The sequence below is a fragment of the Ictalurus punctatus genome, chromosome 1, assembly GCF_001660625.3.
Source record: "Ictalurus punctatus breed USDA103 chromosome 1, Coco_2.0, whole genome shotgun sequence".
NCBI classification, from domain to species: domain Eukaryota; kingdom Metazoa; phylum Chordata; class Actinopteri; order Siluriformes; family Ictaluridae; genus Ictalurus; species Ictalurus punctatus.
Window position 1 is genome coordinate 18,050,088 of NC_030416.2, and position 15,858 is coordinate 18,065,945.

The following is a 15,858-nucleotide window of genomic DNA, read 5'->3' on the forward strand; positions in this document are numbered from 1 at the left end:
AGTTTTGTATACCATTCGTCAAACAGTGGCATATTTAAAAATAAACTGTCCGTGTAAGAGTAGCTGTTATGCAGGTTACATTTTAGTATAACTTGAGTAAATGTGCATGCCTGATGCCTGAATGGTGTGCACTACATATATTGCATTAAATAGAATGTCATTGTAATATCCAACTTTAACTTGAGAACTTTCACATCATTTTCCCCCCTTCATTCTATACCCTGTATGCTGATTAGACTAATGCTTACCCCAGTCACTCATGGAGTGAAATAGAAAGGAAAGATCAGCAGAAGTGACAGTGAAGAGTAAGATGATTGATGGTGTTCGCTAAAATAGCTTATTGACTTTGCATGCTCCGATATGTCATGGTGAAGTTGATCTTTTCTCTTTTTCTTTTTCCTAACAGTCTGATAAATCGGATGCTGCAGAGGGACCCCAAGCGCCGTGCGTCGCTGGAGGAGATTGAGAGCCATGCGTGGCTGCAGGGAGTGGATCCGTCTCCAGCCACCAAGTTCAGCACACCTCTGGTGTCCCACAAGAACCTTTCTGAGGAAGAACACAACTCCATCATCCAGCGCATGGTGCTCGGAGACATTGCAGATCGAGAAGCCATCATTGAGTAAGTGCCCCTAGAGCCTGTTCCTGTTCAGGATGAGTAGTTTTTTCCTTTGATTTATGTATTCCATGACTCATACAGCAGCTGACAACAAATGTCAAGGCAGTATCGTTTAGATTGAGATTTCTTTGCAGGGAAGGAAGAGATTTTTGCCCCTCTCTGTGGTAGAGCTCTCAATAAAACAGCCATGTGTAGTGGCTGCTGTTTGTTCATTATCATGTAATCCCTGAGAAGCAGAGAGGAGGGACTGCAAATATGCTCGGCCCGCGCTAAGCACTGGAACCGTACTGAAGACATGCCAGCTTCATTACATCTGCATTAAAAAGGCTCACAGAAATCAGTGCACATGCATAATAGCCTGCTATTTTTAGTCAGGCATGTTCGAGCAGAATATAAGACCGAGTACAGACTGATCAGGAGTTGTTATCCTCTTTGGTGTACTTATGGATGGCTTCTTTGCCCAGTACATGATCTGAAAATTCATTGTTTCTTCTCTTTCTAGCCGTTTCTATCCTCCTAAGTATTATTTTTCTGCCTCCCTAGAGCCCTAGAAACGAACAAGTACAACCACATCACAGCTACCTACTTCCTGCTGGCAGAGCGGATCCTACGGGAGAAGCAGGAGAAGGAGGTGCAGCCCCGATCCTCCAGCCCCAGCAACATCAAAGCCCAGTTCAGGTACAGCTAATGGCCTTTTTGGCTCTGCTCTACCTAAGGGCCTAGGGATCGAGCTGTAGCTCCACTGCAACCGAGTACAGACTCCTCAACAATCTTGGACTGATGTCTCTTTCAGTTGTTATGCACTCACAAACTGCACGAGCGCTCTTTGCCTGAGCTTTCACATCCTGTGGTTTCATTTCTGAAATGAGTAGAGTATATCCAGAGCAAGGTTTGAAAGAGCATCTGTGCAGTATCTTGCGAGCTAGCTAAGGTCTAATTACTGGCACACATTTGCCCCCAGATGCCCTCTCCAAGGAATAGGATTCAGTTTGAGCCTTCTTTCTGAGAGATTGCTTCTGCTGTATGTCAGGATCTGTCTCTCAATGCACAATGAAGGCAGACAGCACATTTCTGCTTGGAATGATGTGCAGGGGTGATAAATGTGTTAGAGGGCTATAAAATGCGTTTGGACTGACCTAGAAAAACAGAGGTGCTGCTTTCTGTCTAGGGGGATTGGAGAAAGGAACTGAATTGTTAACTTTTAGATTCATCAAGACTATTTTAGTTTAAATCTACGTACTCCGATTGTTTTCTAGAAAATGTGTTGGAAGGGAAATTATAGGATTGATGGAGAAACATACAAGTGCCAGGCTGATTGGGACTATGAGACGCCTTTCCATTATTTTAAAGTATTTTTTGGTCTTTGTATTGTGTTTCTTGCTTTGTACTTTGACATGAGAAGGGTGCCCTGTTTGGCATGTTGCCATGTCAACAAAAGCTTTGTGTATTGTTGATAAAGGTCTGACGTTGGCTATGAAAACCTAGGAACATGAATGCAACTCAGTGCCACTGGGAACATGAGTATGACTCTGTTGGGTCACGTAGCTTCAAACCCATTCAACACTGTGGATACAAACCCATTAAAACACACTTCTTTATTCACCACTTAGGCAAAAACAGGACCTTAATCCTACAAGTGTTCTCTGATTCACCATGAAGCTCAGTTCGGTGATTGTTATAGGCGTCCAGGATAATCAGCTCTGCCTGCCTATAAAGGCACGTTCTATCCTTATTCTTCCAATGGTGTGCTTGGGTCTTTTAGTCATTTTTGAATATATATATGTGTTCAGTCAGTTAGCCGATTATAGATGTAGTAGTATAGTATTATTATTATTATGCCTTTCTCAGGAACCATGAGTTTTCTTGGAGTTGCCTCTCTGTGGCTCGTGATTAATATTTTTGCTTATTTTTTTATAGGCAGTCTTGGCCGACTAAAAATGACATGCACCAGGACATCGAGGACAGCCTGGCGGCTTCCTCCATCTCGCACGCAGGGGGGCCACAGTCTCCAGCTCGGAGCGCTGAGAACCTGCTAAATGGTCACCGTAACAAAGGGTTGCTGGATCTGGGCCGCCGGGAGGAGATCAGCGAGGCCTGTAGCACTGCTGTTTATCCTGGACAGATTACTTGTCTCACCCAAAGCCCCCTCAAACCCAGCGCCACAGCTCCTCCTGCCTTGGCCTCGGCCAAGCAGCGAACATGCCTTTTCCGTGTAGAGGAGGATGAGGAGGAAGAGGAGGAGCAGGAGCCGTCACCACTCCCCATGCAGGTGATCCTACGCCGCAAGCCGCCATCTGTCACTAACCGGCTTACATCACGCAAGAGTGCACCAGTGCTCAACCAGATATATGAAGAGGAAGGCGAGTCCGATGACGACGACTTCAATATGGACGAAAGTCTGCCACCCAAACTGAGCCGGCTCAAGATGAACATCCCGTCGCCCGGTACAGCGCCGAAGCGCTACACCCGACGCAAGAGCCAGGGCCGTGGCTCCAGCTGCTCCAGCTCGGAGACCAGTGACGACGACTCGGAGAGCCACCGCCGTCGCCTTGACAAAGAGTCAGGCTTCACATACAACCGGCACCGTAGGGACAGTAGTGAGGGCCCACCAGGTAATTCAGGGGGCAACGGAGGGGGTGGCAGCAGCGGTGGACAGAGCAAACCTCCAGGAGAGGGTAACTCGGGACCCGACAGGGGCAGCAGTAATGGCGGAAATGGTGGAAGTGGAAGCACAGGAGAGGGAGGGGGCTCTAAAGGACAGGGAAGCCCCTCAAGCTGCTCCAGCGGCAGTAGCAACCCTGCTTCAGGCTCCACACGCACTGCAGCCCGGAGCACAGGAGAACTGATGGAGAGCCTGAAGCTCATGAGTCTCTGTTTAAACGCCCAGTTGCAGCATCGCCGATCGGGAGGAGGAGGACGCTTCATCATGGATCCACAGAGTCTCTCCAGTGTAAGAGTGCAGGAAAAGTCCTCATGGAAGATGTGCATTGGTTCAACCAGCAGCCTTGAAAAGACTCTAAATGTGGGCGGTAGGTTAATGGACCGCTACCCGGACCAAACTGCAGCCATGCTGAATGAACTGGCCCTGGCCAAGGGGAACAACCTGAACTTGAAAGCCAACATGCTTCAGCTACCTCTGTGTGAGAAAACAATCTCCGTAAACATCCAGAGGAGCCCCAGGGACGGGCTGCTTTGTACATCGGCCCAGGCCAGCTGCTGCCAGGTCATATGATGGTGGATCACATGACCAGACCTCATAGCCAGTTTGCTCCTATCGCTGCATTTGTAGCATAATAACGATTTGAAAACTCCCGTAGCTTTGTGTGATCTTTCCCAACCTTCTGTCGTCTTAATCATTCTTACACCTTATTTATTTTCCTTGGACCTGTTGGGTTCTGAGTTGCACACTGCTAGCTTGTTTTCTGCCTCTTTGTGAGGTTGTCCTTTTTTAGTCCTCCTTACTGTTTTACATTTGCTTTCCATCCCATAGGTGATGTATTTTTGTTTCCACCAGCCCTTTTCTTTGCATCCTCTTCTTTTGCCTTTTTTTTTTTTTAAATCTCCTGAACTGATAAGCTCTTAAGATGGTTTACATGGTTTGGTTTTGGCCAGTCAGTCAAACAGAACTGTAGATTTTTTTATTTCATGATAAAATGGATATTTAATAAAGATAAATAAATATATATATGACCAAAAGCATGGCAGAGTAGCAACTGGTAGGTCGTATGAGCACTTATGTCTAAAGTTATAAAGTGCTGCAGTTACAATCAGAGCTCAAACATCATAGCAAGAAATAAAAAAAACAGCTAATTTGAGAGAAACTAGTATTGTTTGGATTAATGGCCATTTCTATGTCTTAAACTAACTGACCAATTTATAATTCCACAGAAAATCAGTTCTTGATTGAATTACATATTTAAGTTTCTAATGGTGGTTTAATGAAGCGCACATATTGAACTACCTTTAGCAGATTAAAAAAAATATATTTCTATCAACATTTAAAATATTCTGTGTTCTTAAAAATACTGTTAAACATTCACATTTCCCCAAGACAAACAGGACATTATTGTCAGCAAATTCACTTATTTTTCTTCAGAGAATTAATTGAGCATCCATGTACCAATTTAGATTTTCATTTAAATATGTGAACAAAATGTACTTTTCAGATAAATAAGCCCCATGTTTCCAACCTAGCCTCAAGGTTTGCATACAGTAATTGAAGAAAACAAATCTGTCAAATCAGCAGCCATTTTTAATCCAACCTGCCAATATCCAGATAATGTAGAGAGTCCTGTTAGGGCAGCAGTACATGATGAACAGGAATAATAATGCAGACTATAGATTGCTGGAGCTTTGCCGCATCCACCGTATTAATAATGCAAATCATTAACATAACGAACGATATTCCACAGTTTGGCCATGTTCTCTGGTGGTTTATTTCTGTTAATAGGTTAAGACATGAATAATATCATCATCTTCACACTAGGAAATGAATTCCTATATACTGCTGAACTCCAGATCCCAATCCAACTGTTCTGACCTCACTCACCTTTGTTTGTAGTCCGTAAACACTTCAGTTACTGTAACTACCAGTCTTCAAATAAGACTGGCCTCAGATGCCTATAGGGTATGTAAATAAGTTTTTAAAACTTGTTTTTATTTTTTGTTTTGTTTTTTTCTGAAAGGACTGCTGTTTTAACATGCTGTGTTGAATGCAGGCATTGGGCTGGCGTTGGAGTTAAAGCCACGCTGATTTATCACCTGGCTCTAAATCCCACGTACAGCTGAAAACATAATGAGATATATGACCACTCATTCAGGCAATAGATAATAAAGGAAACTGCTTCAGAAAGACCATCTATGACCTGGTGTAAAAAGCTGTATAGAGTCCAGGCTGAAGCAGAGAGAGCAGTAGAGTCTGAGATATTTTAAGGGCATTGGCAATAAGCTATAAGTTGCAGCTATCTGTAAATATACTTTTTTGTTTGTTTGTTTGTTTTTATAATATGTACAGCCGTAGAATGGCTCACTTGACCGAAAAAAGAGAATTATCTTGAGTATTTTTGTTTTTCTTTTTAAACAATAAGGTCTGTAAATAAAGATGTAAATACCGTGCACACTCTGTAAAACCGCAGCATCAGCCATCTGGTTCATAGCTGTAATATAGCTTTACTAGTCGTGAGTGTCTCCAGTAAATTTAGCAATGTTGAAAAAGAAAACAGTGCTATGTTCATAATGTTGGTCTCAGACTTTGTCCTGCGCTGATGTAAAACAGGTAAAATGATAATGTGCATGTGTTGAATGTTCAACATAATTGATCCATGGACATCGAAAGGAAAAGAACTGCCATAAAATGTTACTGGACCAAAATTGTGTACTGACTTCTAAAGAAAAACAACAGTAAAGAAGCAAAAGGATTAAATGTTCTGTTGTTGAAACTTGTCCTCACAACTTATATATAGTTATGGTAATGTCCAAAAATTAAATGTTGTGGAAAATGTCTTTAAATTTGGGCTTTGTTTGTGTTTTTCTTTTCCCCAGGGTACACAGTATGGGCTAGTGTGTCACAGAAGCAATACTGAGATATCTGCAGAAACTGATGACAGGCAGGTTAGGATGAAATCTCATAGAAAGCAAAAAAAAAAAAAAAAAAAACAACCCACAATGTGTTTTGTTAAACTACTGAACACTGAGTAATCTCATATTAAGTGTTAAAATTCAGTTTCTTAACTATATTTAAACATTTTTGTTCAACCCCTGGTTGTAAACAAATTCTGTTTCTGCTTAACCAGCAATGAGTTTTTAGAAGCTCTCAAGTGCTACTAAAAGTTCCTAGCAAAGCATTTCTTAAAACATCCTATGAGCAGTTATTTATTTATTTTTTAACAAATCTGAAGAATTATGTGAAACTAACGAAATCCCAACACATTGACATGTGAATATAAAAGAATGTCACTGATCTTATAAGTGACAAATAGTATTGAAACTTCTTTCTTAATCTACTAGACCTACCTGAGAGTGGCCATGGTTTTGTAGTTGAACGTGTAAAGGAAAGCAGTTTGTCAGATGTTGTCTGGTCTGAAGCAGCAGGTCCTTTTTAATCTAAATGAGATATCCAGGTCATATGTGCTGCATAACTGTGATTTGTCCTATAAAGATGGACCTTGAATATACCTAGAAATCAATATGTCGGGATGCGAAAGAAGTTGGGAGTCAGTTGTGAAGACCAAAGATAGGCGTTTCTTCACTGTTAAAATCATAACATACACTACATGGTACATAGATGTAAATGGCTTGTTGCTTTACATTTCTTTGTCTTCATTTTCTCCTCTGCGTATATGCAGTCGTCTGTAGAAGCTACTTTTAACCTTAATATTTTGTATAGGCGTCTCCTGAAGGTTTTCTGCTTGCTAAAGCCTAAGCTGAGCTCCCGCTGGGCACAACGTTCCTGCTGCGAGTTCAGCCCTGGCACATGCAGTGCAAAGAGAGAAGTGAAACATGTTGTGATGTGGCAGCCTTCAAAAAACGCTGTTGAAAGGTTTCATATACTGATTTACTACCAACGCCTGCTGCCAGATTTCTCGAGTATCCTGGTGCCTTCCAAGGCCATCAGAGTCTTGGACATGTGTATGCAGTGTGTTCCACATTGTTTGTGTTCCCACACAGTATGAATAAATGCTGAGAGGCGGGGATGAGCTCTGCCCTACTTAACACTACTCTACTCTTTCACACTGTCCTGATGCCGTGGCCGATGAACCGTATGTTTATCACCCTGGCAGTAGTGCTCAAGCAAGGCTTCAGGCTGCCATTTGGTTCCTCAGGTATAATGATTCTACATGACTGAGCACTATATTACTTGCTTGAGTTGTATAAGACAGACACTTAAGTGATAGTTACCCTATGCCTACAGAAATAACTAATGATAAATAGATTAAACAACATATGATGGCTGTGCAGTCGAACTTGCCACATGTAATAAGTTGTTAAAGAAAAAGTAGGACATAATTGCATGATAAATGAACTGGATCACACCTTTCTTCAATTCCTTTATGTAAAAAGCTTATACACATTAATAGATGTACTCTCACCAGCCACTTTAATAGGAACACCTGTACATTCATGCAGTTATTCAATCAGCCAGCACAATGCATTGAGAGCAAGAGCTTCAGTTAATGTTCACATCAGCACATTGTTATTTGTATTTTTAATTTTATTTATTTATTTATTCATAAAAAAAAAAATTGGGGGGTGTCGGGGGTAGATTTAATGCAGAAAGGTGAAAAACATAAAACATCCTGTCTCCATCAGTTCTGTGCACAGTACTGCCTTGTTAATGAGGAGAGGTCAGAGACTGGCCAGACTGGTTCGAGGTGACAGGACATCTACAGGACTCAAATAAGCGCTCTTTATAACCAGGGTGAGCAGAAAAGCATCCCAGCATGCACAACACATCAGATCTTAAGGTGGATGGGCTACAACGGAAAAGCCCACATCATGAGGCTATAGTGGGCACTGGACAGTTTTTTTTTTCTCCGTTCAAACTGTCGTTTCTGTGAAATACTTCACCCAGTTAAGTAACAAATATGCCATGATAAAAGCCAGACATCACCTTTTTTATTCCATTCTGCTGTTTGATATAAACATTATCTGAAGTGTAATGTGCTAACCATGCTAAGCACGTTTGCCTCACACCTCCAGGGTTGGGGGTTCGATTCCCACTGTAGCCCTGTGCTGCGGGGGTTTCCTCCCCTAGTATAGTTTTTATAGTACCCAAGTATAGTTGGCTGATTGGCTTGTCTAAAGTGTCCATATTGTATGAATGTATTGTATGGTGTGTGAGTGTGATTGTGTGACCTGCGATGGATTGACACCCTGTCCAGGGTGTATCCCTGGGATAGGCTCCAGGTTCCCTGTGACCCTGAAAAGGATGAAGCGGTATAGAAGATAGATGGATTATCTGAAGCTCTTGACCTGTTTCTGCATGATTTTATGCATTGCTCTGCTGCAACATGATTTGACATTCCTAATAAAGTGGATGGTGGGTGTATAACCTTTAGACAACTTTTGAATACACTTGAGTAGATGGCAAGTAATGAATAGAGTATGACATTTACCACTGTAATAGTTCAGGTATTTATTTTCAGGTTAACTTGGCTTCAAGTACAGTGCACACAATCAGTAACATGAGTATCTGATATAATGGTAACTAAAGGCACAACTCAGTCTTTGGTTGAACAGGAGTGTGTGGGAGAATAAATACACACATGGCCAAGAAAAAAAAGCAAAAATCCTTTACCCTATTGTGTACATGTCAAAACTACTTCTGCGTGGGTCACACACTAGGGAATAATAATCAGGACGATTTACCTCACCCGAACATCGCAAGGGTTTCCTAATTTTAGGCTGGTCTAAAAGGATTATCTTTCAAGATTATCCTGTAGTGTGTAAAATCCAGATTCAGCCCCTTGATCTACTCACAGTTCAGTTGTGGCTGCCTGTTATTCAAAATGTTCAGCTACGAATGAAGTCCTGTAGTCTTGGGACAAAACACAATCGATGTAATATGTGAAATACAGTTAACCAACACTAGGACTGTCTTCCCCAATGTTTAACTTGATCTGAAGTCACGCTCTCAGAAGAATTCTGAGAAAAATCATGATCCAGGAAAAAATCTGTCATTATTTTTGCAGTCTTGTATATATTTCAACAAGGGTTATGACTGTGTAAATCTTGTAGTGGCCCAGGCACAAGTACGCTATCGTTTTTCACTAGCAGTGTCTTTACACTAGTAAAGTGCAATTCATGCTCAGTACAGTTTACAGATAATAACACAGTCTCACAGAACTGTTTATATGTTATTTTATAACCAAATTCCACATACAATTATTACTATTAGAGGCCAATATGCATGTCTTGGCTTTATGACGTTGAACACCTCAAAAACAAATAAAATCACAATTAAAAGCTCAAACTGAGGTTGCTCTAGCTAACATGCAGTAATTGAGTTGCCGCTTACGCTGGATGTGAAGAACATAGTCACAAGTGCATATTCATGGTAGGTGATATGTAATGCTTGATTGGATACACTGTATGTAAACACCTGAGGCAGTTTCAGGTCTGCGGCATCAGAAGCTGTGCAACTGTTGGCCTCATTGCTGCTCGTTACTTATTGGTCTTAGATATCTCTGCTGCCTCCAGCATTTTCTGAAAATACAAAAAACAAGCAAAGTGTTAATACTGCAACTTATATTTAGGGTCAGATCTGACTGCAATCAAAGTGAGTTATTGCTCTTGTTAATGCATGCCGTGGAGGGTGGGGAGACCCAAATCTATATGAACACAGACTGAAGTAGGAGCTGAATATAGACGCTGCTATAAGTGGCGCAGTCTTTGACTATTTGGAGTAATGTGATCTTGAATGATTCACACTTTCGAGTGAAGGTGGTGGGAACAAGCACCAACAAGACTCACTTGCCATTTTGACACCTCCTTAAAACAGCAACTTTAAGGTGAAAATTTCAAAACACGCTCTTTACAAAGAGGAAACCAAAGCCGCAATGCACTGCACCTTATCAGCAAGTTAAATCTCCTCACTAGGCCTGGAGATTTTCAAGATGTAATTATTTTTAAATATACAGCCTTTCTTTCCATTAGAAACATGTCACAGAGTGGCACAGCCTAAGGTACAGTTAATCTATTAAGTCTGCTGCCTGCAAACCAGAGCAAATTAAAGCCTCAGTGAAGGAGTGTTATGTACAATTAACTTTTCAAGCCAGAAATGAGATCAATGCAGGCACATGCTGCTGACACGGTGGCTTTTACAGCGTTGTGTTCATTCTGGGTTTTGGCCGTTTCTCAAAGCACAACAGAGCGGGGATTAGAAGCAATGTTTCTACCACTGTGTTGCTGTTTTTCCAAAATATTCAAATGGGCTATTATCAGAATAGCTGTATGGCACCTAGTCTGAGTGTGTGTCAGGTTAATGGACAAAATGTCTACCTTTTAAACTACCTACTAATGTCTACCTTTTAAACAGTCTACCTTTTAAACTAATACATTCCAATAGAAAAATGGAACCTATCTTCAGAAGGCGGCAATTATACTTATTTTCATTTCCAGCCACTTCGCGTTCTACCCATGAAAGCCAAAACGAATAATGAGTCGTCATATAAAATCCATTCCATTCCTTGAGCTTTACATTTAAAAAAAAAAAAATCCATGGAAAACGTGCAGAAAGAACGATGGCAGAGGAATCCTAACCCAAAAGTCGTACCCGAGCTGCAGCAGAAGCTCCGATTCCACGGCAGGATGTTTGCTGCTGATTATAGTATTGATTATGTGCAACAATAGTAGAGCAGCAGACAATAAGCAGCACAATGAATTAGATAGCACACACAATATTGCAGATAATTAAGTCCTGAAAATAGATGGCTCAAACAATTGCCCTAGAATGAGCAAAAACCATGATAGGGGTATAAGCTAAAAGCATACCTAGGAAGGGAGAACTTTGAATATATTTTAATATTTGAATGTCAAAGCATGGTGATGTTCTGATCTCTCTGGAAACAAGTTATAAAGGCAAACATCTGATGCTTTAATACAAAAAAAAGAAATCACAGATTAACATAGATCAAAACTGCCTTGCAAAGTATGCGTATATTAAAATTATTTAACCTTTAGTACACTGTGTAAATTAGTACAATGATCTGTATATTCCAACAGTACCAGAGCCAACTCTCTCTGAATGCATTTCTGATACATTTTTTATCTCTCTCTCTCTCTCTCTCTCTCTCTCTCTCTCTCTCTCTCTCTCTCTCTCTCTCTCTCTCTCTCTCATATATATATATATATATATATATAGGTTCATTATTTTCTTACAAAAGCACATCCTGAAGTGTTTTATTTATCAACTTGCCAACACTAACTTTTTATTTAATAAAGGATGACATGTCCTACTTTTTTTTTTATCTGTTTATATCCACTGTATCCATTTTACACTTGTATAGTTCACATTTACATAAAGTTACAAAGTGTTGGGGAACATCTGCAAAATAAGTTAGTCCCTGTTATTACTTACAGTGGTGCTTGAAAGTTTGTGAACCTTTGGAATTTGCTATATATCTGCAGAAGTATAGCACACAAGTCATTCTACTAAAGAATATTTAAAGAAGAATAAAGTTCATGTTTTGGAATGGCCAAGTCAAAGTCCTGACCTTAATCTAATAGAAATGATGTTGAAGGATCTGAAGCAAGCGGTTCATGTGAGGAAACCCACCAACATCCCAGAGCTGAAGCTGTTCTGTACTGAGGAATGGGATAAAATTCCTCCAAGCCCATGTGCAGGACTGATCAACGGTTACCGGAAACACCAGATACGGTTAGCAAAGGTTTTCTACTATAGTATCTACTTTTGCCACTCACATATATATAATATTGGATCATTTTCCTGAATAAATAAATGATATTTAAATATGAAGTCTAATATTTTTGTCTCATTTGTTTAATTGGGGTCTCTTTATCGCTGTCAAAATCTGATAATGTATTAAGTCATATTTATGCAGATATAGAAAATGTCAAGCACCACTGTGTTATAGTAACTATAAAGTCATTCCCTCAGCAGCCTCTTTTTTCTGCTCTCAAAGCTAATAAGCCAAAAACGCAGACAAAAAAAAAGACAAAAGAAATGAACAGTTTTACACATTTCAAAAAATAACCCATTTAGAGAAAAGCCAGAAAATTGCAGAAATGCCTTAAATTTAATCAATTACTGAATACAAACCCTTTTTTTTTTTTCTTGCTTATTCACTTCTCCTGTAGTTCAAACACTGTTAAGGACCTACAATGTTCTGATCGTGATAGAGCAACTCCAATACTGTAATGTAGCCTACAATATTTGTCCTGTCATTAGCATCACTGTCCCTGACCTAGAACACCAACAACACAGCTCCTGTGGTGTGTTAAATGTCATGGCACAAACAGTGTTTATCGAGTCTGCTGTAAAAGTGTACTTACAGCTGGGCAGCAATTTCCGCCCGTGAATCCACTGTCATGATTCATTTCACTCTCAATCAGTCACGACAGCACCACTGGCTTTGTTTCCCATCAAAGGATAGTGAAGCACACATCTACTGCTTGAGGCCTGACAGCATGCTTTAGATGATGACGTTTTACTTGGTCCGTTTTCAGTAAAACCGGCTAGACTGCGAGGCTAAAGAGCATACGCTTTCTGACAAACTGCATGGTACCCCTGACCTGATGTGCCCTGCTATTCCCCACTCTACATCCCTGACGTACGGCGGTACTAGACGACACGCTGTCCCAATTTGTTCCAAATTTCAGAACGATAGATCTGAAACTGAAAAGCACCTTCAAACCGGTGTGACTCCGGGATGACTGCTGATTTACGTAGTTGCACTGAAATGACCTATAAATGACAGAACATTTTGAGATTTCTAGCGTTGAATTGTCGAGGAAATAATACACAAGTGCTGAAAATGTGTTTTCACCCTGAGACAGAAGCAAACAAATCATGTGACAAGTCATCTGGCTTAAAGAAGCTGATGTTATTGGAGCAATCAGCCATCATTGGTGCTACATGATTAACTTTCCACAGCAAGGCGGGAAGCTATTCACACACAATTCCCCAGTGATGAAAGAGTTCAGTAGACATCATCAGCTTCTATTCAGCACCTTCAGCACTGTGCACTCTGTCTTTAACAATATCCTGCTGTGTGTTTGTGTTGACACAGAGCATCATAGGGGTTTTTAATCATGAAATGAAATTCCATGCACTGGAAAAATCAAGAGCACTACATAGATCATTATTACAGGGAACACAATTAGTTTTTTGGAACCTGTCTCTTTAAGGTTTCCAACAAAAGACAGGAATTGGCACTTTTCAGTGTCTCTGTAACATGACGAGCTGCTTCAAGAGAGGAAACAAAATAGAGGCTGGTGAGAGAACTGTTTATAGCTGCTATGATGTAATAGGAATGAACCTGTTTCATGGAAGTACCAAAACATTAATAAAACCTGTAAATAGACAAAGTACAATATGTCCTGTTTAATTAATAAGACAAAGTAAGCGTTGGTAAATTGCTGTGGTATCAAAGGAATCACTTTGGGCTAAAACGCTTTACACTTTTGTGGTAACGGCATCACACCACGCTGTCACTGATCATTTCCCTATGAAACAGCATGCATCGTTTCATTACTTACTTAAAGCGCACCTATTCTGGTTTTGAAACATGCCTATTTTGTTTTTAAAGTCTCATACAATGAATTTACATGCAAACACTTTAATGTGCTCATAAGTTAAACTGCAGCATTACTTTTTGTCCCCCCCCAGACTCGTTCAATGATTTGTTCTAAACTCCTCCTTTCAGAGAGCATACTCTGCTCTGATTGGTCAGATGTCCCAGTCTGTTGTGATTGGTCTACCGCTGTCAGCGTGTTTCAAAAAGAAAACGCCCACTACCATAACAACTTTCAGCTCCGTCTGTCAGCGAGCAGGTGATGAAGACCAGAGGCGGGGCTTTTTGTTACAAACCTACGTAGGTTAGTACAGGAAGTAAGTCTGGAATCACTAACGACTCGTTTCAGCTGTTCACAATAGCTTCCTTCTTTTGGGAATCAATAACTCCGTTTGTTGTGCGCTTTTAGAAATGTTGCAGACTTTTTACATTCACAAACAGCTCTAACACACTACATGAAAGGTAATACTTGGAAAAACAATAATAGGTGCACTTTAAAACATCATCACATGCCTAAATAAGATGCTATGGAGTATAAATGTGAAGCATTTATACTGTAGGCTCATGTCACATGCAAACATAAAGAAACTTCCTAAAATAAAAAAAAGCCTCCTTTGTCCTTGTTTTTGATTCCCTAGAGTGCATTTTAAGAATTGGTAAGCAGACTTTGATCGATTTCTACAGGAATCAAGGAAGCATCGATCAGAGCTTTGAAATGCACCCATTATTTGTCCACCCTTGGGGTGCTTTGTGGGTTTTAAAATGTGAACACTGGTTACTTTCTACTATGATTTTGATAATGCTACCAAATGGCAGCCCATTTTGCACAGATCTAGTCGCAGCACTAGGCTGCTGGAAACTTTTTAATTACAGTTCAAGTTATGCAAATACAGCTCATTATTTGTAACTAAGTTGGGCTTGAAGTAAAATTTGACATGTAGAGCAATGTTCGTGGGCATGATGAGTCTGTAGGATGCTCAGAAGATTTAAAGAACGATTTAGCACAAGCACATGGGACTCGATGTGAGAAGGAAAGCTGTCATATTAAACACTGAGGCAATATCAAAACGAGAGTCAATACAGCCAGTGTGGGGATACTTCAGTCTTATATCACTAAATCTACACTTTGGGCTCTAAGGCAAAACCACAGTGTATTAGCATGTGCTGTAACTTAAGTATCAGATTGAGAAAGTCAGCACTGCCTAACAAGGCTTTGTCCTGGAGCTCACCTTCAAGTGGCAGGTTGCTTTCCAGTGCTGGCTGTGAACGGGGGATTTCCACTGCTCCTGTCAGTGTTTGCTATTTTCAGCTTTCCCTTCGACTCCAGAGGACCTGTCCCCCACCCCCCCAACCCCCCTGCAGACGTCTATGCCCTTACAAGCTGCTGAACACATGGAAAACAGCTGGACTCACTAGCCACATGCTGCTTCTTTATAGTTAAATGCTAAGTGGCACATAATCCTAAGCTTAGCACTAATAATATCGAGTCAGAGCACCAAGCATCCTCCCTGAATGAACCCTCAGTCCTGAATCACTAACTCCAATTAAAAGTCGTAATCAAATACTGCAGGGCGATTCGGGATAATGTGACCAGAGGTCTATGAGAAGGTTTTATACGCTCTCTCCTACTAATGGCCACGGCCAAGAATTTGCGATTCTGTTAAGTTTGCACTTTAAATGCTCGCAGCCGGCTCTGCTGAGACTATTAGCTCGTGTCCATCATCGTGATAAAGCAGCAGAAGCAGAGCTGGAGCCAGAGTTGGCGAAAGAAAAGGAGCGCAAAAGGGAAACTTGGAAATATCACATCCTCCATCATCCTGAAATATAATCAATATATTCAATAAGTAGTTTACAACCTGCTACTCTGTGTAAATTAAAACAAATGTTAGCCACATGAAGCTCAGGCAGAGTGCCTTCTACAGCAGTCGCACCTTTCTTCCTTTCTGCTCGAAAAAAAAATAAAATCTATTTCCTTTTGTTTGTGTTTAC

At 40.7% G+C, this 15,858-nt stretch overlaps 2 protein-coding genes across 4 annotated transcripts in view; one reads left to right on the top strand and one right to left on the bottom strand.

Moving 5' to 3' along the window:
* The window catches only part of snrka (SNF related kinase a), a 41,462-nt gene extending 35,338 nt beyond the window's left edge, over positions 1-6,124 (top strand). The window contains exons 4-6 of the mRNA XM_017473920.3: positions 407-619; positions 1,160-1,294; positions 2,534-6,124. Coding sequence (XP_017329409.2) covers positions 407-619; positions 1,160-1,294; positions 2,534-3,848 — 1,663 coding nt within the window. The 3' untranslated portion in view covers positions 3,849-6,124. The remainder of the gene's footprint in view (positions 1-406; positions 620-1,159; positions 1,295-2,533) is intronic.
* Positions 6,125-8,735: 2,611 nt separating this feature from the next.
* Positions 8,736-15,858, bottom strand: part of ano10a (anoctamin 10a) — a 30,917-nt gene continuing 23,794 nt past the window's right edge. For all 3 annotated transcript variants that reach the window (XM_053682207.1, XM_017473935.3, XM_017473942.3), the window contains one exon: positions 8,736-9,820. In XM_053682207.1, the coding sequence (XP_053538182.1) occupies positions 9,766-9,820 (55 nt within the window). In that variant the 3' untranslated portion in view covers positions 8,736-9,765. The remainder of the gene's footprint in view (positions 9,821-15,858) is intronic.